Source organism: Apis cerana, linkage group LG1 (genome assembly GCF_029169275.1).
Source record: "Apis cerana isolate GH-2021 linkage group LG1, AcerK_1.0, whole genome shotgun sequence".
In the NCBI taxonomy this organism is placed as follows: Eukaryota; Metazoa; Arthropoda; class Insecta; order Hymenoptera; family Apidae; genus Apis; species Apis cerana.
This window is the reverse complement of record NC_083852.1, coordinates 886,834-914,691: the sequence shown is the minus strand read 5'-3', so window position 1 is coordinate 914,691 and position 27,858 is coordinate 886,834. Positions and strand designations below refer to the sequence as shown.

Sequence of the window (27,858 nt, the reverse complement as noted above, 5' to 3'; positions counted from 1 at the left end):
AGGGGTGGATCGATCGGATCGCGATGCATATTCGTTAAATTGGCGGCGGGTGACAGATGGCGGTAAAGCGATGGCAATGGCAGACGAGCATTGCGAACGAATTGGTAGTCAGCTGATTTTGACAGATCCCTCGTCTCGACAGCGGGCCAGGGGCGACATAAGGGGGCGCGATGGGGGTGTGGCGCACAATGGAACCGACGTCGCCATTGTGGACGTTCTCTGTGCGTGCGTGTGTGTGTAGGGTCGATCGATAGGGGTGGACTTTATTATGAATTTCTGCGTCTTTTCAAATCGCGAATAAATTAACGGGAGATGGCAGATGTTGAAGCAGAGGAGAGAGGGAGAGGAAGGTGGTGGATCGAGTCGAATCGAGTCGGTCATCGAAACGGTTCGACGATTGGATTGGATCAAGCGTTTAAATGGACAATCGGGGGAGGAAATTGGGTTTTGAAACATAGTGTTTTTCGATTTTGCTCGAATTTCCATAAAAATCACGGAGAGAAGAGAAGAAGAGTAATTTTTATCAATATCCCATTTCGTTCATTTTTTCCATTCATTCGTTATCGTCGGATACTAACCGCGTTATTCATCGAAAAATGTCGAGTATGGATACTCAAGTATCCTCAGCTCGATAAAATTACTAGCTACGTGAAATATCAACTACGTTGTCCATCGAAAAATTGTAGAGAGAAGATACTAGCTACGTGAAATATTAATTATTGAAAAGTGTCGAATATAGATACTTAATAAGTATCCTCACTTCGATAAAATTACAGAGAGAAGATTTATTATTAGCTACGTGAAATATTAACTACGTTATTTATTGAAAAATGTCGAATATGAACATTTAATTATTCCCACTTTAATAAAATTATAGAGAGAAGATACTAGCTAATAAAATATTAACTATTCATTGAAAACTGTCGAATATAGACACATAATAAGTATCCTCACTTCGATAAAATTATAGAGAGAATTACAGAGAGAAGATACTAGCTACGTAAAATATTAAGATAAAATTACGTTATTCATTGAAAAATTATAGAGAGAAGATACTAGTTACGTGAAATATTAACTACGTTATTCATTGAAAAATGTCGAATATGGATATTTAAGTATCCTCAGTTCGATAAACTTATGGAGAGAAGATATTAGCTACGTAAAATATTAATTATTGAAAAGTGTCGAATATAGATACTTAATAAGTATCCTCATTTTGATAAAATTATAGAGAGAAGATACTAGCTACGTGAAATATTAACTACGTTATTCATTGAAAAATGTCGAATATAGACACTTAATAAGTATCCTCACTTCGATAAAATTACAGAAAGAAGATACTAGCTACATCAAATATTAACTACATTATTTATTGAAAAATACGTATAAGAATACTTAAGTGAATTGAAACAAGGAGAGAAGATAAGAATAAATAATGAATCATTTATTCGTTATTATTGGATACCAACTACGTTATTCATTGAAAAATATGTGATATTATACAGATTTAAGTCGAATATGGGCATTTAAAGAGGTGAATTGAGACAAAACAAAAGCGAACGATGAATCGATTTATTGAAAAATACGGAACTTAATAAGTATCCTCATTTCGATAAAATTACAGAATATACTAACTACTATTAAATATTAATTATATTACTTATCGAAAAATATAATATAATGGACACTTGGATGAGAAATTGAATCGATGAAAACGATATATATATGTATCTACATCGACTTTTCAATTCGATTTAATATTAATTCCCGATTAATTAACGATCTTTAAAATTTAAATTTGCGCACAAATCGACGCGAAATTGAAAATTTTCCGTTCGCACGAAGCGAATCCCGATAAAATTGGTTGAATCGCGGTGGTGGAGGCGAAGGACGCATGCGTATATATAATACAGAAATATTCTGTGCCCCATGAATTTAATAATGGGATCGTATAACTCACCCTGTTCGGTTGAACGTGCCAGCTACGCCGTTTTCCATGCCTCTGTATGCCGTCTTCGGAAATGGTTAGGTCAGGCCTACTGCCAACCAAACAACCCCCTGTATCATATTGGCCGACCAGAAGTCTCAATCGATTTCCTGGACAGATGCCCTGGGCAGTAAAAAGGAAAATATATATATATATATATATATATATATATATATATATATATATATATATATATATATATATATATATATTGCAATAACAGCGCACAACCGGAGGGAATAATAACGACTTAATATCGCGGAACCATGCATGCCAAACTATATCCTATATACACGTTGTATTATTATATCCGTTTCAAGGAATTTCAAGGAGAATATTTATCGTGTCGGATGGGAAATGAAAATTTAAAGTAAAAATAACTCTTTTTTCCAAGAAATTAATTTATTATATTCGATCTATTTATTGAAAAATAATAATGCAGTAGATCCTTTATGAACTTCTCCGAACGATTCCATCGATCACTCAACTTATCGAATCCGGCAAATTATTTCTTTTCCCTTCCATTGTTCCTCGAAAAGCTTATTATTAATTTCTTTTTTATCAAGAAATTAATATTCGATGCACCATTGTCAAATTATTTATTGAAAAATATGTAGTATACAGATTTAAACTTATTAATTTATTAATCTTAATATACATCGAATTAATCATTTCGTCTTTTGAATAAACTTCTTCAAACGATTCCATCGACGAGTGCATTATTTTGGAAAATTATTAATTTCTTTTTTACCAAGAAATTAATATTCGATCAGTATCATTATTATCGGATTATTTATTGAAAAATACGTAGTACAGATTTAAATTAACTTATTAATCCTAATATATATCGAATTAATCATTTCGTCTTTTATAAACTTCTTCAAACGATTCCATCGACGAGTGCATTATTCTGGAAAATTATTAATTTCTTTTTTATCAAGAAATTAATATTCGATCAGTATCGGATTATTTATTGAAAAATACGTAACATGATACAGATTTGAATTAACTTATTAATCCTAATATATATCGAATTAATTATTTCGTCTTTTATAAACTTCTTCAAACGATTCCATTGATTATTCTCGAAAAGCTTATTATTAATTTCTTTTTTATCAAGAAATTAATATTCCACAGATCGTTCATCATTATCAAATTATTTATTGAAAAATACGTAGTATACAGATTTAAACTTATTAATTTATTAATCCTAATATTCTGGAAAATTATTAATTTCTTTTTTACCAAGAAATTAATATTCGATCAGTATCATTATTATCGAATTATTTATTGAAAAATACATAGTATGGTACAGATTTGAATTAATCCTAATATAAATTAATCATTTCGTTTATATTAGCGATCCTAACACAAACGATCGTATCTCGAAACGATTCCAATTGATTCCATCGACGAGTCGATTTATCGAGCCCGATGCAAATTACAAGTTCTTTTCCCCCTCCATTCCCCCACGATCCCATTATCCCTCGAAAAGGACGCATTCACGTGACAAAGCGACGGCCCGTGAAATCGATTCGCGCGTATTATCCGCCAACTGATAATCCCCCGAGTCGAGCTCGAACGAAGGAGGAAACGTTAGACAACGTTTAAAGCATCGATTGTCTGCCAGAAATATCATCCTCCAGAATGTCGCGGGAGGAAACGAAACGAAGCTCCAATTAAACGAAAATAAACGTCATCCTGTTGCGGCTCGGAAAACTCTCCCCCTCTCTCTCATTTTCTCTCTCCTTGAGTTCGATTTGCGAGCAATATATTACTCGATGCCTCGTGACAGGCACAGCTGTCGAATCTCTCGGAATATCTGAGAGTTTCGAGGGAGAAGACGATCGGAAAAATCCGAAGGAGAATGAAATCGAGGCTGTCGATTATTCGAATGGAAGTGTCTATATTGTTTCCAAATTGAGTATCCGAAAAATCGTTGGAAAAATCGTGCTCCCTTTGTATTCGTCGAATCCGCGTGCAGCGCCACGTTCATTCGTTCGAAGCCGGCCGAGCTCGACGTTCCGTGTACCGAGCTCTGCAAAACCGTTCATTTGCCGAGGAAAACGACAAACGCCACCAGCGACAGAGGAGAGCTCCGTTATGGGTTCTATCGATCTTCCGTTCCACGAAGGAAGCGCAGGGCGTCGTTTACGAGCGCATCTGCCGTTAATTTTCGCGCGGACAAATCGATTTCGAGTCAATGAGGCGTGCAAACAGACGAGCTCGACTTTCGATCGACCCAAGTTTTTCCATTTCGAATAATTGGCGGCCGATTCGTTCTGGATTTCGACGAGGCGAACCTCTGACCGACCAAATATTGCGTATGAACGGGAAGGCTTAAAGCTATTCCCTTTAAATCGCGTGATTTTTTCAAATAAACCCGGAGAGGAAGAGAGATACACACGCGTAAGAGCGCATGGAGAGAGGCTTTCGACTGATTAAAAATGCGTCCAATTAAACGAGCATTACAAAACGCTCCGTGCTTCAATTAAAAAAGAATTTAATCAAACGCAACGCCCCGTTTTTTTCATTAACTTTTATAACTCGATCCACGTTAATTTAAAAGTTGATTAAAAGGAAAAAAGACCAATTATAAAAATATATATATATATACAGAGAGAAGGAGCTTTATACCGTGAGAATTAAAACAACGAAATTTAATATAATAATCGGACGAAATCGGGTGACGCGGCGTTTATCGCGGCGACGCGAGCGGCTTGTAAATAAAGGAGCAGGCGCATCGGGTCCCAGCTGCGAAACTCGTAACATTTCCTCGTAAACCTCGTAGCGCACCCGTTTTCCAATCTCCAACTCGAATCACTCCCCCCTCTCCACCGCTTCCTCTCCAACGAGCGCCATATGCACGTGGTATCCCTCTCCCGAACAACTTCATCTCTCAAATTAATATACCGAGAAACGAACTTTGTCCAGATCGTTTTTCCAATTTTTCTCGAATCGAAGAAATCGCGTTTCTTTAGAATGTCGTGCTACATATATTTATATAGATTGAGAGAAGATTATACGGTAAGAGAGATATGCGAGGAATGCGGCTAAATGTCAGCGCGAGTGTAGTACGGTTTTATGTACAGCGGTGAAACGTAAGAGCGCTTCCAAGGATGACCAATGCGTTTTAAAAGCAAAGGGTATATATATGTAGGACGAGTTATATGGCGAGCGAAAGCAAACATTTGAAAACATAAGATAGCATAGCGGTATAAAACAATCTTATTAACAATCGTTTCACTCGTAATCGTGCATTTTATTCGCTCTCTTAAAAAGAGAAAAAAAGAGAAGAACATATCCGGGATATATCTATTTTCCAGAGCTTCGAAATAGACTCGATGGATCATCGACTCGTTCGAAAGAAAATATTTTTTAATAAACCTCTCTCTCTCTCTCTGTCAACTACGCGTCCCGATAAATCCACCTAGCGACAAGTTACGACCTCGCTGTACGGCCATCCTTCCTCCGCATTCCAAGCCTCCCATTGCTCAGTTTCCTCGAATAAGAGAGAGACTGCAGCAGTGGAAATGGTGTGTGTGTGTGTGCAAGAGATAAGAGGGAGGAGGCGGTGGAGACGAGGATTGACGCAGGTCACGGAGTCTCGAAATCTTTCGAGCAGATGTCGAACGCGGAAACGATCTCCGTCAAAGAGATCTTTCGTTCGAGTACTACTGGTCTTTCGTTCGCGGTGAGCGCTCGACGTGGCGCCCTCCCCTCCATTCCCCTCCTTTCTTCTGCCCGCCAGTAGATGAACATCTAAGATCGGCAGTCTGTAACGGTGTCTCTAACGTCCCATTTCCGCGGGCAATAATGCCGTGTCGTGTGTTAGGAGGAGGGGGAGAGGGGGGAGAGATGAAAGTCTATGCGTCTCGACGATCGACGTTATAATTCTCCAGCTTATTTCCCAATATCACTTTATTTTACTTTGCCGCAAAATGTCATCTATGACTCCCTTTTTCTCTCTCTGTAATTCTTTCTTGACGATCGATTTATTTATTTTGATTTCGTTTTTTGTTCAGGAAAACTTGTTCCAATACCACTTTATTTTACTTTTACAAAATATTCAAGTTTCTAATTTTTTTTTGATAATTTTTGATAATCGACCTTTGTTTCGATTTTCCACTTTATTTTAATTTTACAAAATATTCAAATCTTTTTGACGATCGATCTTTATTTTGGTTTCGTTTTCCACGAAAATTTATTCCAACACCATTTTTACAAAATATTCAAGTCTCTCCAATTTTAACGATTGATCTTTATTTTGATTTCGTTTTTTGTTCACGAGAGCTTATTCCAATACCACTTTATTTTACTTTTACAAAATATTCAAGTCTTTTTGACGATCGATCTTTATTTTGGTTTCGTTTTTCACGAAAATTTATTCCAACACCACTTTTACAAAATATTCAAGTCTCTTCAATTTTAACGATTGATCTTTATTTTGATTTCGTTTTTTGTTCACGAGAGCTTATTCCAATACCACTTTATTTTACTTTTACAAAATATTCAAGTCTGGCTAATTCTTTTTGATAATCGATCTTTGTTTCGATTTTTTACTTTTACAAAATATTCAACTTTCGCTAATTCTTTTTGATAATCGATCTTTGTTTCGATTTTCCACTTTATTTTACTTTTACAAAATATTCAAGTCTTTTTGACGATCGATCTTTATTTTGGTTTCCACGAAAATTTATTCCAATACCACTTTTACAAAATATTCAAGTCTCTCCAATTTTAACGATTGATCTTTATTTTGATTTCGTTTTTTGTTCACGAGAGCTTATTTCAATATCACTTTATTTTATTTTTACAAAATATTCAAGTCTCTTTAATTCTTTTTGATAATTTTTATTTCGATTTTCCATGAAAGCTTATTTCAATATTACTTTATTTTACTTTGTCACTAATCGATTTTTCTTTCGATTTCGTTTTCCACCAAAGTTTATTCCAATATTACTTTTATTTTACTTTAATCGTCATAGAACGAAACTTGTGACAAAGTACCTAAGTTTCTCTAATTCTCTTTTAACGATCGACTTTTATTTCGATTTCTTCTCCACGAGAGCTCGTTCCAATACTCCACTTTACTCCGCAACACAAAATAAATCTAAATCTCTCTTTCCACCTTTTTCCATCTTTTTCGATCTCGTTTTCGCTTTTTCGCGCGCACAAGATCGAGCCGCAAGATTTGTAGAAGCGGAAATAAAATATATCTCGTCCAGAGATAGAGTGATAAAGCTTGTCCAGCGTTGATAGAGGCGGCGAGGAAAAGGCTCCCGCGAGCGTCACGCGATCATCTCGATGAGCACGAATGTTTACGTAAGTGGCTGTTCGATCGTCAACCGGGGCAATTGTGAAATCTTTCGAGACGTTCTCCGGAATGGTCGATGATGCCACGATCAAGTTTTCCATCCGGCTGTTACATTAACCCACCGTTCGTCAATTAACCATAAAGCGAATCAGAATCATCTGAATCGCAAGAATATATATCGATAAATCGATATATACACAGAGGAACAGAAATTTCCTCGCTTGTGAATTCAAGAAAATTCGAGTTTCGATCGACGAAATATATGATCAACCCCTCGTTGAAAAGGTAAAAGTAAGTCGAAGGAGGCAAATTACCTGTCTACCCCGCAGAGCGCACAGCCACCAACCCTCGAGGCCAGCCGTGTTTTGTTCCAGCACCGTGAGAACGTCGCCCTTTCGGAAAGCAAGCTCGTCCGGAGCTTCCGCTATGTTGTCGTACAGAGCACGCGCTTTCACGCATTTTTGCTGAAACATAAAAAATCACGAGTTAACAAGCGCTGTTCACTTTTATCCCTCTGCGTGTAATCAAATATAAAGAGAATACGCGCGAGAATATCTCGTCCCTCTTCGTCGATAGACAAAAATTAACGCGTCTTCGACGTAAAGTTCCTCTCTGAACAATAATTCTCATAACAATAATTCGAAACGATTTATTAAACTTTATATTTTCATGTTTCGTTGTGCAAAGAAAGAAAGAAAGAAAATTATCCGCTTTTCTCACGAGTCGTCGCTCGATCAACTCACCACGTTCGCGAGAAACTTTGGAAATGATTCTCCCCTGTCGTTCAATTCGGACCAAGATACACCTCGATCGCGAGCATTTAACCACTCGACGTTGTTCTACGCGAGATTAGCGTTGAATAAGTTGGGAAACGGCGCTTGGAAGAGCCGTTAAAAGGCGTAAAAATTCTATACGTATTTGGATAAATCAAAAGAGAAGTAAAAATGTATCATTGTCGCCGTTCGAATCCAAGGGTTTAAAACATCGTCGCGAGTAATTAATTACAATTGCAGCGAATCTTTCGTCCAAACGGAAATGGGATTTCTACGATTAGGTTCGATGCATCTCGATGCGAAAAAGAAAAGAGTTTCGAAGTCACTCGATGAACCAAGACGCAGCTCGATCACGAAGATCTAACTCGACGTTATTCTACGCGAGATTAGCAAACCTAAAAGAGAAGTAAAAACAAACGTGGCCACTCGACGATATATCATTGAGATATCAGAGATCGCTTCGTAAAAGAGATCAATCGTGAATAAATATGGTCGCCGTTCGAATCCAAGCGAAGGGTTTAAAGTTGCGAGTAATTAATTACAATTAGAGGAGTACCATTCGAGCGCAAGCCGTAAAAATTCTATACGTATTTGGATAAATCAAAAGTAAAAATGTATCATTGTCGCCGTTCGAATCCAAAACGGAAATGGGATTTCTACGATTACGGTTCGAGCGAGGATGCATCGCGATGCGAAAAAGAAAAGGAAGTCAGTCGATGAACGAAACTCGGACCAAGACGCAGCTTAAGATCACGAAGATCTAACTCGACGTTATTCTACGCGAGATTAACGTTGAATAAGTTGGGAAACGGCGCTTGGTAATTAAATTCTGTATATCTGAATGAGTTAAAAGGGAAGAGAGGGTGAAAAATAAAGGTAATCAAATTAATCAACGTTCGCAGAAGTGTCGTAGGGGATTCGTCCTTCTGATCAATTGAATCCTATTAAAATCCTAGCCTGTTTCTGAAACGGGAGAGCGGCTATTTGGAGAAACGCCGCCACGAGTAAAGTGAAACGGAGGAGGAGGCAACAATGGACGTTACGAGGAAACCGAGTCGTGTTTCACTCGTGTCTCAAGTGAGTTCAATTAAAGTGCCTCCGCGATATGACGGCCGAGATCCTCGCCGTCCATTTTTCGCCCGGCAAACAATGATGTCATCGCGTCGCTTTGACGAATGTTCTCAGCCGAGGAAACGCGGCGCCGTTCCGTCATCTTCCACCGTTCTTAATTAATGAAGCTTCTATGTATAACTATATATTCTTTCTAACATTATTTTATCGTTATTTGATATAATAATTTCCAAAGATACGAATCTGATGCTTGCAATTAAAGGAATATGGATTAAAAGTGGTAAAAGATGTATTTCCATTTTTCTTTGGATTCGAAAGAAAAGAGAAAAAGTGATGAGAATGTATAATTTAATTTCTATTAAAATAAAAATCTTTCATCTTTAATAAAATTTCTACGTACATTATTATTTAATATAATAATTTCCAAAGAATCTGATGCTTGCAACTATAAAGATATGGATTGAAAGTGGCAAAAGATTTCCATTTTTCTTTGGATTCGAAAGAAAAGAAAAAAAGTGATGAGAATGTATAACTTAATTTCTATTAAAATAAAAATGTAATCTTTCATCCTTAATAAAATTTCTACGTATTATTTAATATAATAATTTCCAAAGAATCTGATGCTTGCAACTATAAGAATATGGATTGAAAGTGGCAAAAGATTTCCATTTTTCTTTGGATTCGAAAGAAAAGAAAAAAAGTGATGAGAATATATAATTTAATTTCTATTAAAATAAAAATGTAATCTTCCATCCTTAATAAAATTTCTACATACTTTATTATTTAATATAATAATTTCCAAAGATACGAATCTGATGCTTGCAATTATATATATATATAAGATATGGATTGAAAATGGCAAAAGATATATTTCCATTTTTTTTTGGATTCGAAAGAAAAGAGAAAAAGTAGCCAGAATGTATAATTTAATTCCTATTAAAGTAAGAATGTAATCCTTCATCCTTAATTAATAAAATTTCTGCGTATTATTTAATATACTAATTTCCAAAGAATCTGATGTTTGCAACTATAAAGATGTATTTCCATTTTTCTTTGGATTCGAAAGAAAAGAGAAAAAGTAGCCAGAATGTATAATTTAATTCCTATTAAAGTAAGAATGTAATCCTTCATCCTTAATTAATAAAATTTCTGCGTACTTTATTATTTGATATAATAATTTTCAAAGATACGAATTTGATATTTGCAATTAAAAGGATATGGATTAAAAGACGTATTTCCCTTGGATTCGAAAAAAAAAAAAAAGAAATAGTTTGAACATATAAGAAATGCACGGTATAATTTAATTCCTATTAAAGTGAGAATTAATCGATCTCTGATTCGAGAGAGAAAAAGTTTCTCGAGGGGAAGGAACGAAAGGGGGATTAGAAAAAAAGTAAATTAGAATTCATTAATAATCGTCGGTTCTTAATTACAGCCATTTCCTTACAAGGATACGGCGCATAATTAGGCCGCAGTTTCGTCACCTCGATTAATCACGAATCAACGATGACATTTCCGCAACGTGGATCGTGCGAGCCTCGAAAGCGTAATCAGAGGTTTTAATCAAGAAGTAATTAGCGCTCGAATATGTGTAAATTCCGATTCGTCAAATACGATCGGCGAGATTAATTTCTAATTATTATTTTTCACAAAAAAAAAAAAAAACTCTCTCTTTCGATAATACATCCTGCGGGATATTTCAAGTTTATTCTGTCTTACCCTGCGTATCGATTCTATTTTGAGAAGGATTCGAACCTTGGTTGAACCTGACGCGTGTAAGTCGTCGAAGAATGCAGTTCAACCCCATAAAAGGATGGCGGCCGACGAACGTAAAGCCCAGTCCGCCAGGTATGTGTACACGCTCACCACGACCTTTCGAACTGACAGCTTTCGGTTCTCAACGGTTGAAGCGATTCGAAGCAGGTCATCGAGCGAGTTCCGCGATACAGATAATCATATACGACGAGAAACGTCGTAATTAGTTACGTTTGAGCCGCGTGCTATGCACTTTGTCCACTCGAAGCGAAGTAAACAAAAATCTTGCTGCCAAATATTCGTCTGCATTCGCTCAGAATTAAACGAAACCTATGATTTATCAAAAGATTTTAAGAAGGAAAACGAACGAATTAAAAATTTCGCTGCTAAATATTCGCTCGATATCGAACGAAATCTACGATTTATAATCGCGTGAAATTCGCCTTAACCTTAAGAAGGAGAGAGAGAAAAACGAGCGGAGAATCGTACGAATTAGAAAAAAAGGGAAGGAAAAGAAAAAAGCGAAAGTGGGAACCGTATAAAAAGCAAAGCGTCCAATCAAGCGGTGCGTGCGCGAGCGGAAGTTGGCCAGTTTCCATTAACAGCTTGCGTTCAGGCGTCGGCGGTGCATTAACCCGAAATAATTCCGTGGAATCACGTCGATCGGTAGACATAATTCGATTAAAATCCGCCCCTCTGCACCATCATTGTGTGTCCTTCATAATGCACCCTTTGTTATATCGAGCCTGCATACCTGTGCGCGGATGCACCTGCGCAAACATTTTCACGCGAGTTCGTGACAGCATCCATGCGTTTCGAACACGCACGCACGCGCATGCGCAGACGGAACGCGTACATTTCGCTTTGGTGGCTCGTATTCGGTTGTGTATCATTGCGCATACGTTCGAAACACGAGACCGTCTTCCCCGACATTCCCATTAGAGAGGGAGCCACCCGGCGAGCATTGTATCATTGCCGTAGAACGATCTCGATGCGCGGGGCGAAATAATTCGCTGTGGGTGGTAAAATGCTTTAACCTCTTCTTTTTCTTCGCCAAGGGTCGGTGAAAAAATTCTTGCGCTTCGAGATACGCCATTATCTTCTATTCAATAGGAACGCGTCCTTGTTGTCGAATCGTGTCTTTTTTTGGAACGCTTTTTCTTTTTCCTTTTTTTTTTCCTTTGTTTCGGATTCGACGGTTACGAAGAGTCGAAGAGAAAGAGAGAGAGAGAGAGGAATACGGTCACATTTTGGATTTATTTTAAGGTAACGCTGCTACGGTAAATGAAATTTTAATGAGATTTGTCGAGGCTGGAAATTGAATTAACTTGATGGATGAAGAATAGAGGAGAGAAAGGGTTGTTTGTTTTATGGTAATAGGTGGATTGTGCATATTTGTAGAGGTATTACGTATATACATATATGCGTGTATGCGTGAAATACGAAGCGAGTATATGTAAAAACGCGTATAAATTTTCCAAAAATATATATTTAAACGATTCATTGAAGTAATATCGGCAAAGAATATTTCAGCGGCAGATTTATTTCCTACAAATTTCTATTACATTTGTCTCGTCTTTATTTTTCATATTTTTTTCTTTCCAATTTTTTATAACCGTGTAATTTTCGCGATTTTAAACTTAAACTCTGAGACGAGAATTTAATCGGAGAAATTTGATTAAAGATCGAAATAAAAGTAAACGGATGGAATGAGAAAACTTGATGGATCTTTTTTTTTTTTCTTTTCTATCGAACGAAAAATTGTTTTCCTTGATCTCGAAAATTCCGATTGAGAAAGATCTTTAAAGTACAAATTGCCATTAATCAAAAGCCTCGAATATAACAGCTCAATTTAAATTTCAATTTTCGATTTAAATTCGTTATCTACTTTCGATTGTCCGAAATTTAAGAAACGCGGGATGAAAGCAAAGTGAAGCGTCCAAATTATTCTAAATTTAAAAACAGCCGCGATAATGGACAGACAGGAAATTTTCTGTTTGATACACTTTCGCGTCCTCCGTTTGTTATTTCAACATAAATGCTGGAAATAGTGCACACCCGAGGCGCTCTTATCAAAAGAATCAACATTAATAATTTACGGAACACCGTAAAATTTAAACATTTTAACGAGGTCGACCACGAGATATTAAATCTTGCATGGTTAAAAAAATTACACGCTTACACAACCTCTCTGTCCACCAACCAGCTTTTTTATTCAAATTTTGCTTCGAAAAAAGAAACCTACGTCCATCGAATCCAAGAAAGAAAAACTTATCCAAGCTTTGTTTAACCGTCAAAAACAAAAGCGAAACTGGCGGCTTCGATTGTCAGAGATCGATATATCGTAACCAACAGCCAAAGTTTCGAGTATCCAATTTATACATTGGAAACTACACTTATATCGCGCGTTATTATTGAAAGAAAGAAAAAGAAAAAGAAGAGAACAACGAACGAAAGAGTCAATAAAATCGATCCTGTTTAAACGCAGGTTTACGCACCTGACCAACGGTGACACGAAACGTTTGCAACGCCGATGGAATTCAATATCCTTGACGAGGCACCCACTGAAATTCCATCCCGATCAAAGAGACCATATTTTCGAATCGATCTACATTCCGCTCCGTTCCGTGAACAAATATTTATGCGGATACCTATATATATATATCTACATCTACATCTATTATATATATATATATATATATATATATATATATATATAAAATATCGTATATACCATCACGTTTGGAGAAGGTGTTTGGCTGTTAAGTCGGCTAACGCGTATATATGGTATCCGGTATCTCGAGATCGAGAAGCGTGGGCCGATCCTAAGCCAATATTTTGACAACTTTTCCACGAGTTTGTCTCGGCCGCCTTAGGATTTCACTCGTCTCGCTTGGCTTATGGTATTACGCGGCAAAGACGATATATCGCGACCACCGCGTTTTCATTTGTAACGCGAATCCTCTTATATTCAACGTAGTTATTATACGTAATAATCACCCTGCGATTGCTTTCTGGTATTAATCGTGTAAAAGAGAAATATTTCTATGTTCAAATATATAAACACAGGAATTATATTTAATGAATTATATTTATCATGTATTTAACTGTGTTATATTTAATCGTAGTTGATTTAAGAATAAGAAATCTGCTTCGGTTGGGCACTGCTTTTTTTTAAGATTTTTTTTAAGGATTTTGTGTTATTAAAATTGACGTATAATATAATTATGAAGAGTGATTATTGGAGTAGTCTCGATTATATATTTGTATAATCGATAAAGTAAGAAATTGAATAAAAGAATGTTGTATAAAGAGAAATATTTCTGTGTTCAAATATATAAACACAGGAATTATATTTAACGACATTTATCACGTATTTAACTGTTATATTTAATTGTAGTTGATTTAAGAATAAGAAAACTGCTTCGGTTGGGCATTGCTTTTTTTAACAGATTTTTTTTAAGGATTTTGTGTTATTAAAATTGACGTATAATATAATTATGAAGAGGATGAAAGAATGTAGTGTAAAGAGAAATATTCCCATGTTTGTATCAAAAAATATATAAAGAATGATACTTATAATATATTATATATTTAAATGTAATTGATTTAAGGATAAAAAATCTTCGATTGGATATTAGATCGTTTTTTTCACTGTTATAAAAATACAGGAATTTATTGCAATACAATGACAACAGATGAGGATTTTGTGTTATTAAAATATGGCATGTAATATAATTATCGATATTAAAAATTTGGAATAAAGTTACTTTAAGCAATTACTTATTAAAGCTTTGAATAACAATTTTATCCATTATACATTTAACGTAACTGTTATAGTTAATTGACATAGATGATTTAAGGATAAAAAAATCTTCAGTTTTTTCACACTTATAAAAATATAGGAATTCATTGCAATGCAACGATAACAGATAAAAATTTTGTGTTATTAAAATTGATATCTAATATAATTATCGAATTAGTTTCAGGTATTAAAATAATTAAAACTTGAACAACATTTAATTATTATAGTTGATCCGTTTCGAACGATAAATTAACTCATCCATTAAACAACATTATTCGTAACTTCAACTATCAAATTTTCCCAAATCATTTTGCCAAAAATTATTGGATAATCGTATAATTATCATATGGATTTAAGTTTAATTCTATTATTTCCAATCGAAACTTTTCTATCTTTTTCGATTTCGCATTCCTCTCCAACATGCCTCGTACATGCAAATGTAACACAGACCTCTAATTTTTTTTTTTTATTTTAGGATAAATCTGCCGAATTTACGAGGGATAGAGGAGCATAAATACGAGGCGGAAAACTGTGCTAAAACTAGATCAAACAACCGTGTCCCCGTGTTATTTGTTTTATATGGTAAATCACGGAGCTTTTCGTTTTACGAGAAAGAACATCTTCTGCCTCTATTCGATATTTGAACGACGATATTTCTTTCCGGCGAAAATAAAATAATAAAAAATCCTTTGTTCCTTAATCCTCCATCGCACAATAAAATTTAATAAATCTAACAAATCTTACTGCTCCATAATTAATTATTCAAAACGTGTAATAACAAACGTTGCATCAACAAGTAATTACTTTAGTAACATTAATTTTCAGATGTATATACACAGACAGAAATCTCCCTCTCCAAAACAAGTTTTCGCGCGAAAGAGATTGGCTACGACGCAAAGCAACGAAAAAATAAAGTATCGGAAGAAGAGGGAGGTGATTATTCGAAAAGCGCATCGTCGGCGGCGCGATAAGGGGAGGATTACACGGTGGATATTGCGCGACCAATATTTTACCGGTCCCGTTGCCCGCCCGATTTCGCATGCAAAACGCTCCTTTTGCCTCCGTTCGAAGAGAGTCGCCCGTCGCTTCGAAGCGCGTTCGATCGAGGGAGGGAGAGAGAGAGGACACGTGGCCCGATTCGACGGGGGGTGCGATGCGTGGCGCAACAACGGTGGAGGAAACTGGTTCAGAGCGAGAGAACACGCGTTATTTCACCCTCCCTTCCTGGTAATAGGCACAATTTCCCGTGTACAATGTGCACGTGCGCTGTTAAGGGGGTTGAATAAATTTCAGCGGTGTAAATATTGACACGCCCCAGTCCTGAGTTTTCTCGTCGGCCGTGTTCTTGTAACAACTCTTGTAAGATGTTGGAGGGGAAGGAGGAAACGCAAAAATCCTCGTGTATCGTAAAAAGTACCGTTCTCTTAGCTTCAGAATAGTGCAAGAGTTGTAATTTGAATATTAAAAATCGTAAAAATTATTTTCATTTATCAAGTCAAGAAATTATTTTGAATATGAAGTTACAATTATAAATTAAATTAATAAATTTAACAGGTGTAAATGAATAATTCTAAAAAGAGAAATTGTAACATAAATATCCTTATTGTACAAAATACCATTCTCTTAGCTTCAGATACAAGAGAAATTAATATTTTCGAAATTAATTACTATCTTGAATATTAAGTTACAATTATAAATTAAACAATAATAAATTTCAGGTGTAAATAATGAATAATTCTAAGAAGAGGAATTGTATCATAAAAATCCTCGTTATTGAACAAAATACTATCTTAGCTTCAGTAATGGAAAAGTTATAATTTGAATATTGAAAATCGTAAAAATTATTTTCGTTCATCAAATTACTGAAATTAATTATTATCTTGAATGTGAAGTTACAATTATAAATTAAACTAATAAATTTCAGATGTAAATATTGACTAAAAAGAGGAATTGTAACATAAAAATCCTCGTTATTGAACAAAGTATCGTTCTCTTAGCTTCAGACGCTTTCCTGATAGTAATGGAAGAGTAGTTTAAATATACAAAACTGATTATTTCGATATAATATCAATATACCTATAATGCATCTAGCTTATTCGTATATATACAATTATTAACAAAATTTTTAGAATATTTTAAATTCTAATACCTACGCTAATGGATCGAGGTTACAGATGCAGATAATCGTTTTGTATATGCGACAAATATCACTTTCAAGTGAATAAAATGGCGATCCTTTTCTCGGAAGGGACAAATAACGAAATGCAAACGATTCTTCAAATCCTCGAAACGCGTTCAATAATAATTATAAAAATTACCAGGGTCTCCCTCCATTTTTGGAAGAATGCCGCTCGATAAAATTATCATTTTCATTGCGGGCGTCGAATTTATTATTCTCGTCGACTACGCGTATCATTGCAATCCAAACCCGTAATGATTTCGATTCGTGTCCTTGGCGATAATCCAGTTCATATATATACCGTATACACCTATCGTAAATATCCATACACATATATTCCTATAAACTTAAAATCGAAAACGAGGAATAATAAATAAAAATAATGCAAGTTCCGAGCAAGTTTGAACCAAGTACAAGTACTTAATGCCATCGATACGGAAACAAAGAAGCGTTTAATAGGATGGGTTTCTTGGTCGCAGCCAATCCAAACTATTTTTAAATCTCCCCCTGCCATAGTAAAGCTCGTAAAAATCTTGGCGTTTAATCCCCTTTTCGGGTGCTCCTCAAAGGTCGACAAAGGTGGCCCTCCACGCTGTGGCAAAGGGAGAGAAAGGGTGCTCGTGTGGAGTTAGTGTCGCAACAGCCACAAAAGCTAGGCAGCCATCTATCCGCGATAAGTAGAGGCTCATATCGATACAGGTTCGTCGAAGCGTGTTTTAGGTATCAAAGGAAGGGTTGGAATCGCTTTTGCGACGCGTGGAGAGCAGAGTCGGGGAAATACCTCTCTCTTTCTCTTCCCTTAGTCTTCGCCAACACTTTCGTTGTCGTCTGAACGATCGGTCTACCCGTAATTAACGTCCTCTCCCCCCCTCCCTATTTTCTCTGAAACCTCTAATTACGCTTCTTCTTCTTCCGCGAGATGAGAGGAGGAAGCAGGGAAGTCTGATTAGAAATCGAGCCTCGAGAGTTTTTTTTTCAACCGCCTCTTCGATAATAAACGCCATCCAAAGCACTTCTCTTTAGCTTTAACGTGGTATTTATCTCGTGTATATTTCAGACTTTTGAAAAGAAGATTAACCATCGCATGAATTTTTATGAGTTGGAAAAAATATATGTTAATCCATTTAAAAATGAACGTGATAATAACAACGTTCAAACAGTGTTCTTATTTTTTAAAAAATATCAATGGATGCATCCCTGTATCCATTTGCACCTATTTTGCAGGAGCACATTCTTGAAATTTAAGTATCTAATTGGGAAAGGAATGAGATTGAGAATTTTTTTTAGTTTAGATATTTAAAATTTTAAAAAAGTATTTTACAAGTATAGTTTTTATAGTTTTCTTTTCACGGTGTAAAGAAAATTCTTACGAATATTCGAAAATTATCCTTTGAATACGTACGTAAACGTATTTATTACATACTCGGTATATAGATACATACGCGTTTCGTATCAGCAAAAGTATCACAGTCGCGTTCAATCTCTCTCGCGAAACGGAAACCACGTATCACGTTCAACGACATAATGCACAGCGCACAGCGTCTACAAACTTATAAACCACACTCGGGCAAACTTAAAACTACCTGATCAAATACCGCATAAAGGAAGAAAATTTCCGTGTCGAATGAACCGTGCAAGCACGTATTACCATGCCACTTCAGATAGCACTTTCTAGCGACTCATCCAGCACACTTGTAACACACGCTTATCCAATGCTACTTGCAAGTGTCACTATGTCACTGTTACTTTTCTACATCCGCTACACGCGTTCCGCGATACAAGGTGGTTCTCGTATTTTATCGCAAATCCCGATCCCAGCGCTCGACGGAGGACGGAAGAAATAAAAAACGTACGTACAAATGTAAAACGAAAGAACGAGGATCAAGAAAATTTCTAATTCAATTGACTTTTAATTTCTAACCTCTGCGTGTATCATCCGCGTATATTAATACGGACATTTCGCGTGAGATTTCCCTTTAGGAAAAGAGAAGAACACCCTGTAGAATGTACAATGTCCTGACATATAAATTTACTTCTTCATCTTTCGTGGCATACGTCTTCGAACAGAGAGTCCCGTTACGACGATAGTTTCGAGTGGTAGAAGAGTGTATACACACGAGAGCGTCTGCGCAGTCGGTAATCCAATTACACGTGAACTATACTCTACGCGTAGTCGGTAGAGTAGAAGCACGAGTACAAGAGTGGATGCATGTTGCGCGTTACGATGCGGAGAGAGGGGGGAGGAGCTAAACGTATCAACGCTTGGGCGAGAGTGGCCGCGAATAATAGGATCGAACTTGGTCATTTGTAAAGTCGGCGAAACAGGATTTGCCCGATTTTTCGCCGCGGTTCAAATCCTATAGAGCGTCTCGATTTAATTTAACCGCTCGTTCAATTCTAATCCAATTCACTCGTGCTACGATTATTCCTAAATTCTCTTTCTCTTTTCTTCTCAACGTTTTCTCGAATCGTGGATAATTCTTCCGCGAGTATTTCATACGATCGAATGACAATTCGTAATTTCTAAATTCCCTTCGCGATAATTTACGAGTCGAAAGACGACTCGTATCAATTAACGTCGCGAATGGAAAATCGAAGGAGAGGAAGATCTTCCTCGGAAAGAAAAGGAGGGGGAAGAGAAAGGCTATATCTCGCGTAACGATGCGTACCTGGCAGAATTAATTAATCAGAGTTGGCCGCACGCTGCGTGCGCCGAAAAGGGGAGGGGAGGGAAGAACTGGAATTGCGGACGTTCGACGAGCGGCGATGGGGGGTTGCTTTTCAGTCGCAGCTCGACGAAACAAAGGACGAAAAGCCATCGGAGAGGACTGATTAATGAGAGACGTGCGTGCGGAGAACGGCGAACAATTATGCGGCTCGGGGATACAAACTGCCCTCGCGTAGTCGCCTCCTCATTGTCAATGGAGGAGAGCGCGTGCACACGCGCGTATACTCCCATTTCCAATGAGAAAATAATCTAAGTAGCCGCCAGACATCTTGCCACGATTGTTGATTAAATCGAATTTTTAACAATTCCGGATCGTTTCGATTGTAATAAATTTTTACACCCCCCTTAAATCAATCTTTAACGATCGTTTCGATTGAATTTTATTTTCCCGATAAATTTATTTAAAAAGGAAAAAAATACGGAGAAAGGCATCGATCCCTGGTGAAATCGTGGAAACGCTCAAACTTTTCTTACAATCTCCGACTACTTGGACAATGCCGGTTATAATACCAGGAGGAATAATTTAAATACACGAAGCGGTATTCAGCCGGGGCCCTTCAGACTAGTCGCTCCTTCCGTTCGCGGAAGGGGGAGAATCCGAGATTATATGGCGGAGTGGTGGGACGTTATCATGGAGAATTTCGGGACGGCGGAGTGGACGGGATGGCTCAGCGGAGAATTTGCATAATTCAATTCCCGCCCCGAGAGGGGGGCTCGAATCTTATCGCGCGCGTTGTTTCTTCTTTCGAGAAGAAGCTGGGCTCCAAGCTGGGCCTTCGAGATAATCTCTCGTGAAAATTCCATCCCCTTGAATAATCGATAGAAGGTGACGTGGTCTCGTCAGGTGTAAAAATCGATTCCTATATTCTTATAAAAACATATATTACGGAAAGAGATTAATGTTATTTTATTATTTGAAATTCGCGTTCATTTCGTGAAAAGAAGGGTATACCCGCAATAATGGAAAAAAGATTTTATTAATGGCCAGCGTAAAAACCTCTGGCTCCCCCCTCTCCTCCCCGGAAAAGGGTTTATTTAGAGAAAAAACAAGATGATTTAACAATTTCCCGGGGAAACGATGAAACGAAATGGAGTAGGAAAAAGAAGAAAAGAGAAAAGGAGAGAGAGAGAGAGAGAAGCGAAAGAGGGAAAATTAAACTCCATGAAATGTGCGGGAAAAATATAAAGTTACACGGTATACGAGCAGTCAGGTGTCCAGCGGCATAAAAGAAGGAAGAAAGAAACAAAAAAAAAAAAAAAAGGAAAAAAAAGAAAGAAAGAAAGAAAGAGGTACGTAGAAAGAAGGAAACAATGAGACAAAAAGAGCCACCGTGGAATTAAAATGGGTGTATGAAATAAAAGGAGACAGAGGGAGGGAGAGAGAGAGAGAGAAAAAACCAAGCGGTTCGCACAGGCAGAAAAATACTATATCCTTTGTATGCCATCCGAGTGTGACATCGGTTTAAAATACTTACGTCTCGAGTTTCGTTCTGGTACTTTACAACAGATATAGCCGGTCACACGCGCAAGAAACGTGTGTAGTACACCGGGTACCGTTCGTCCTTCTCGTCACTTCCACACCACGACGCCAAGACCGTGCAAGAAGGTTAACGACTGTCGGGATTAAGCGTGGAATATTTCCTAGCTCTTTATAATACACTCGTTACGTTAAAAATCTCCCCGATAAGGAATAGTGGTGCCGTGGCGACGATTAATCAACGATTACAATATAGGCGTTGTTGTGCAAGACTTTGTTCAAAGCGGCAAACGTGTCAAAGAATTGGGCATTCGACCTCCGTTTCGAAAAGTAACCGGTTAAAAATAATAAAGTTGCTTTAAGAAATTACTCGGTAAAGCAACCACTGTTATTTCCAATTATTATTACAAATTATCCTCGGACCATTCGTAATGGGACAACAGTCCTGGGTTTTAAGAAGCGTTCCTTGTAAGAGAGGATTCGTATTTTCTCGAAAGATAGTTTTGAATGAGTTTAAACGTTAACGCAATATACGAATGTTACGTGGAAACCCAGTTTCTAAAAATAGTTTCTACAATAATACCAAGTAAACGCCGGTTGGTTATGAATAGAGATTATTAACCCTTTAACCCTCGTGGCTGTCACGGGCTAAGCTAGATATACTCGGACGTTAATGGTCGAGTTACCAAGCGGTCGAAACACGCGTATGATTTATTCGATATCTTATCGGGGAAAACATATTTCACGAAATATCGCTTGCGTTATTCGTGAATAAGAAAGCAACGATTTCCACTAATCTCGTTGATATTTTTAGGCGATCGGTTTCTATGAATGAAAGAAGAATTCCATTATTTTCCTAATAACACTTTTTTATATCTTTGTTTTCGTCCAGTTTAAGAAATAAATTTTGGAAAATAATTCTCACTTTCTGAAATTTTCGATCATCTAATTTGGATGAAACATTTCCGCGCGTACCAAGAAATCTCCTCCATTCTATTTACCATAGAATTCCCATAAAAGCAACGACAGTTTCGACTCCTAATATCCTGCTCCCCCTTCGAAAATTAACTTCAGCCTCCCTTTAATTTAATGCAGATCGGGAAATTGGACGAGTCTAAGGCTGGAAACTGGTGTCGTCGATGAGTCATCGTAAAAACTATCGTGACAGGGAGGATGAGAATTTAATCGACGCGATTAATCAAGACGTTCAATCTTAATTAAAATTATCGACGTGATAATGCATCGATGTGATCAAATATTAATTAAAACATCGATTGCAATTTGATTAAATAACACGATATATCGAATCCTTGGGATTACGTATCGAAGATAAGGGGAGGAAATTTAGAAAAAGGTATTCCATCGAAGCGAAAACGAGGAAAGGTTTCATTATCGGCTGTAACAAGGAATAATTAAAGCTTTTGGTCGGCCGAAACGAGGCATCGAATCGATACTTTTATACAACCAACGCTGCGTCACGCATAAATCGCCGGTTAATTTGAATTTATGACACGGCGGGGGTGAACGAGCGAGCCCGTAATAATACCTTCACGCCTCGTGCTCGTCGATGCATCATCTGAACGAGCTTGTACGTCTCTCTTTCTCTCGAGAACAAACGAAAAGTAATGATCAAATGATTAAATGTTCACGCAAATGTTATTTATTTAAGAAATAAAGTTAATCTCAAAACAGATATACAAAATCACTCGATGCAACAGTTATTTTATAAACACAGGGTTTGATTTAAAAATTAATTCGAGATATCAAGGGAGAAAGATTAAAATACTTGTGAGAAAATATATCGTTCTGTATATAATTCTCTCTCTCTCGGCCAATTTCTCGGGATGAATCGAGTCGAAACGGCGGTGAAAGCGGGGGGACAGAGTTGTAATTGAATATGCAGGCGATTAGATCGAGGCGTTACATTTCTTAACGGAGAGGTTTCGAGAGGAGCAATCGAATATTGAAATTATCATGCTCGTTATACAACCGCGATATCATCGTGTCGTTAAATTATCGCCGTCGGAATAACGCGCCTCTTTTTCTTTCTCGGCGAATAGTTTTCGAGAGAGTAATAATAAAGCGCGAGTAAATGTAACGCGAATAAAGCAGTGATGGATCCAAAGGTGAGTAATAACCAATTCCTCGACGCGTCATCGATTATTAACCGAGTTGTTGAATTAATTGTATCGAATCCGCAATTATTAATCGGTCCATTACCATTCCATATTTTATCGGTTATTGTGCAGCGTGTGCTCGATGATGCGTATTTGTTGGTAGCCTGTTGTGTTTAAAAAAGGAAGAGGCGAGGAGAGAGTGGGAAAAAAGTTTCGACGAAAAGAATATTGGAGCGGAATATTTGGCGACGAGGCCGGTGTTCAAAGGGATAATCGGGCAACGGAATTGCAAATGAACGAAATAAATAAGATAAAGTGGAGCGAGGATTATTCTTCTTTCCTTTTTTTTCCCTCGTTTTTCGACCCAGAAACAAAAGTTTCTCGAGCGCAGTCGAAAGAGATCAATTTATTCATCGCGCCCTTCGACCCCTCCACTTTCCTGGAATTCTGGAAAACTGGTGCGCGCCACTTGCGACATTCTATTTTTCTTCTCCTTCTTTCTTTTCCGTGTCCGATCTCCTCGCAGGAGGATCGTTAACGCCGGTGTCGTTAACCGCAATTATGCTCGTGTGCTCTCGTTATCTGGACGATAAACGAGAATTTATACCCGTTAGGAGGAGGATAGGTGGCTAGTTTTCTTTCTACCCGTTTAATAACGTTCCAGTTTCGACAAAGCAAATTACACGCGATAAAATCTATCCTTATTAAGCTGATTGTCCACTTTGCGTTCCGAACGAAAGTTAAAGATTTAAAGAGTATGTTCGATGCTCCTCAATCTCTTTTACATTTTCGTTGCACATTTTCTACGCGCAAAATGGGGAAAGAAAGAAAATTATCCGCTTTTCTCACGAGTCGTCGCTCGATCAGCTCACCACGTTCGCGAGAAACTTTGGAAATGATTCTCCCCTGTCGTCCAACTCGGACCAAGACGCAGCTCGATCGCGAGCATCTAACCACTCGACGTTGTTCTACGCGAGATTAGCGTTGAATAAGTTGGGAAACGGCGCTTGGAAGAGCCGTTAAAAGGCGTAAAAATTCTATACGTATTTGGATAAATCAAAAGAGAAGTAAAAATGTATCATTGTCGCCGTTCGAATCCAAGGGTTTAAAACATCGTTGCGAGTAATTAATTACAATTGCAGCGAATCTTTCGTCCAAACGGAAATGGGATTTCTACGATTACGGTTCGATGCATCTTGATGCGAAAAAGAAAAGGAAGTCAGTCGATGAACGAAACTCGGACCAAGACGCAGCTTAAGATCACGAAGATCTAACTCGATGTTATTCTACGAGATTAGCGTTGAATAAGTTGGGAAACGGCGCTTGGAAGAGCCGTTAAAAGGCGTAAAAATTCTATACGTATTTGGATAAATCAAAAGAGAAGTAAAAATGTATCATTGTCGCCGTTCGAATCCAAGGGTTTAAAACATCGTTGCGAGTAATTAATTACAATTGCAGCGAATCTTTCGTCCAAACGGAAATGGGATTTCTACGATTACGGTTCGAGCGAGGATGCATCGCGATGCGAAAAAGAAAAGTCACTCGATGAACCAAGACGCAGCTCGATCACGAAGATCTAACTCGACGTTATTCTACGCGAGATTAGCAAACCTAAAAGAGAAGTAAAAATAAACGTGGCCACTCGAGAATATATCATTGCTTCGCGAGATATCAGAGATTGCTTCGTAAAAGAAATCAATCGTGAATAAATATGGTCGCCGTTCGAATCCAACTGCGAAGGGTTTAAAGTTGCGAGTAATTAATTACAATTAGAGCGAATGGTCTCAAGGTGCTTCGAGTAGTCACCATTCGAGTGCAAGCCGTAAAAATTCTATACGTATTTGGATAAATCAAAAGTAAAAATGTATCATTGTCGCCGTTCGAATCCAAAACGGAAATGAGATTTCTACGATTACGGTTCGAGGATGCATCTCGATGCGAAAAAGAAAAGAGTTTCGAAGTCAGTCGATGAACCAAGACGCAGCTCGATCACGAAGATCTAACTCGACGTTATTCTACGCGAGATTAGCAAACCTAAAAGAGAAGTAAAAATAAACGTGGCCACTCGACGATATATCATTGAGATATCAGAGATCGCTTCGTAAAAGAGATCAATCGTGAATAAATATGGTCGCCGTTCGAATCCAACTGCGAAGGGTTTAAAGTTGCGAGTAATTAATTACAATTAAGGCGCTTCGAGGAGTCACCATTCGAGTTAAAAGGCGTATTTGGATAAATTAAAAGTAAAAATGTATCGCCTTTCGAATCCAAGGGTTTAAAACGCCGGTCGTTGCGAGTAATTAATTACAATTAGAGCGAATCTTTCGTCCAGAATGGAAACAGGATTTGTACGATTCGGTTGGAGGATAAAGATGCATCGCGATGCAGGCTCGCGTGCGGCAGCTATCCTCGCGAGAGCTCTTGTGAAACAGAAAAGGGGGTTGTCGTGGAGAACGTGAAGGCTTTCAGGACGAATGGATAATCGGGAGTCCTTTCCGCGTGCTATCCCCTCCTCGTCGAGGGATAAAAGAACCGTGGTCCTCTCCGAGGAGTGCCTTTTCGTGCCCACTCTTTTTTAAACGAGGGTGCGGCCGACAAAGAGAGAAAAGTGCTCATCTTTCGCCCCTCCCCTCTTCTAATAAAATTAATATCCAACGGATTTTTACGTAGCTAGAATTTTTCTTCTTATTCCTCGTTCTGCCGCTTGCGAAAACAGATTTGAAAACTGAGAGGTGTAAATTTACACGAGAATTAATCGTGTCTCTTCAGAGCTAATCCCTCCTTTCGACACTTGGCTCCCTGAACAATGTCTTTATAATTAAACCACGTCATTTTATTTTCTTAGTGTGATGTCGTTGCTTCGAAACAATCTCATACAAATCATTTCGTCCAAAGTTAACGGAAAGAGACACGTGACTTTCACACGTTCACAAGAAAAAGGGAGAGGTTAATCGCAGAAATTTTTTAAAAACGAAAAATAAAACCGCCTTTTAAAAAATCAAAAGTTGGCCACTGTTAATTAACGTGAACCGAGACGTTTTCTTCGCCATTCCCATTCAATCCGCCGCCCCATTAATTTTCCCTCCTAATTACCATGCCCCCCCTAATTACCGTACAAATTCGAGGGATTGAATCGTGGAAAAGGGAGGGTGACACGGTTCTTTTCTTTTTTCTTCTTTAAGACGTGGACGCGTGGAAGAGAAGGGAGGGAGAAGGTGTGTTGCACGCGTGGTCGTCGCACGGAACGTCGGTCCGTGGAGTAGAGTCGCGCTAAAATTGCCGATCATTAAGAGCATCCGGTCTCTGAAACTGCGGGCTCCAGTTCGCCAGACCAGTTTCTCCGGCTCGAATCAATTTGCAGAAGGCGTCGCTACTTTTCACCGGTGACCGAGGAGATGTATTCGCGTCGAATTATTTCCAGTTAAAGAGAGCTCATCTCAATTTTCAAGGATATCGCCGATCCTCGGAGGAAGTTTGATTAGATTAAAATGGATTAAAATGGATATTGTTATTTGAAATTTTGTCGAATGTTTCTTCGAATAATAAAAATTCTGATTACAATGGTCGAGTCATCATTTTCAAAACTGTTTGAGATCGAATATGGAAATTCGAAAAGCATCAATAGATAATCGTATCGAATTATTTCATTATATGTTAAATTATTATCAATTCTCAATTTTTATGATCCTTCAAGGAAATTTGTCCATATGTTAAAATAGATTTCTAGAATAGATTAGATTTCTGGAATATTGTTACTTGAAAATTTTGTCGAATGTTTCTTCGAATAATAAAAAATTCTGGTCACAATTCATTTTCAAAACCGTCTGAGATCGAATATAGAAATTCGAGAAGCATCAATATTATATATTCAATTATTATCAATTCTTAATTTTTAAGGATATCGCTGATTCTTGGAGAAAATTTGACCAAATTAAAATAGAATATTGTTATTTGAAAATTTTGTTGAATATTTCTTCGAATAAAAAATTGATGACAATGATGATGTCATTTTTAAAACCATCTAGAGTCGAATACGGAGTCGAATACGGAGAAAGAAATGCATTCATATTGAATTATTTCCAATCGGTTCTTGCATATCATTGATCCTCGAGGAGGAAATTTGTTAAATGTTAAAATAGATTTCTAGAATATTGTTATTTGAAAATTTTGTCGAATGTTTCTTCGAATAATAAAAAATTCTGGTCACAATTCATTTTCAAAACCGTCTGAGATCGAATATAGAAATTCGAGAAGCATCAATAGATAATCGTATCGAATTATTTCATTATATATTCAATTATTATCAGTCAATTCTCAATTTTCAAGGATATCGCCGATCCTCGAAGGAAATTTCATTAAATTATTAAAATAGATTTCTAGAATATTGTTATTTGAAAATTTTATTGAATGTTTCTTCGAATAATAAAAAATTCTGATCACAATTCATTTTCAAAACCGTCTGAGACCGAATTAAAAACGCGAGAAGCATCAATATTATATATTTAATTATTATCAATTCTCAATTTTCAAGGATATCGCCGATCCTCGAAGGAAATTTAATTAAATTATTAAAATAGATTTCTAGAATATTGTTATTTGAAAATTTTGTCGAATGTTTCTTCGAATAATAAAAAATTCACAATGATGAT

General features: G+C 37.2%; 1 protein-coding gene and 1 long non-coding RNA gene across 2 annotated transcripts in view; one reads left to right on the top strand and one right to left on the bottom strand.

Annotated features, from left to right (window-relative positions):
- The window catches only part of LOC107992749 (breast cancer anti-estrogen resistance protein 1), an 89,074-nt gene that overhangs the window by 29,980 nt on the left and 31,236 nt on the right, over positions 1-27,858 (bottom strand). The window contains exons 2-3 of the mRNA XM_017048797.3: positions 7,619-7,768; positions 1,961-2,110 (exon numbers count right to left, since the gene is read on the bottom strand). Of these exons, the coding sequence (XP_016904286.1) occupies positions 1,961-2,110; positions 7,619-7,768 (300 nt within the window). The remainder of the gene's footprint in view (positions 1-1,960; positions 2,111-7,618; positions 7,769-27,858) is intronic.
- LOC133667100 (uncharacterized) lies at positions 15,180-17,267 on the top strand. Its single transcript, XR_009832254.1, has 2 exons — positions 15,180-15,290; positions 15,534-17,267. It is a non-coding gene; the product is annotated as an uncharacterized LOC133667100 (long non-coding RNA).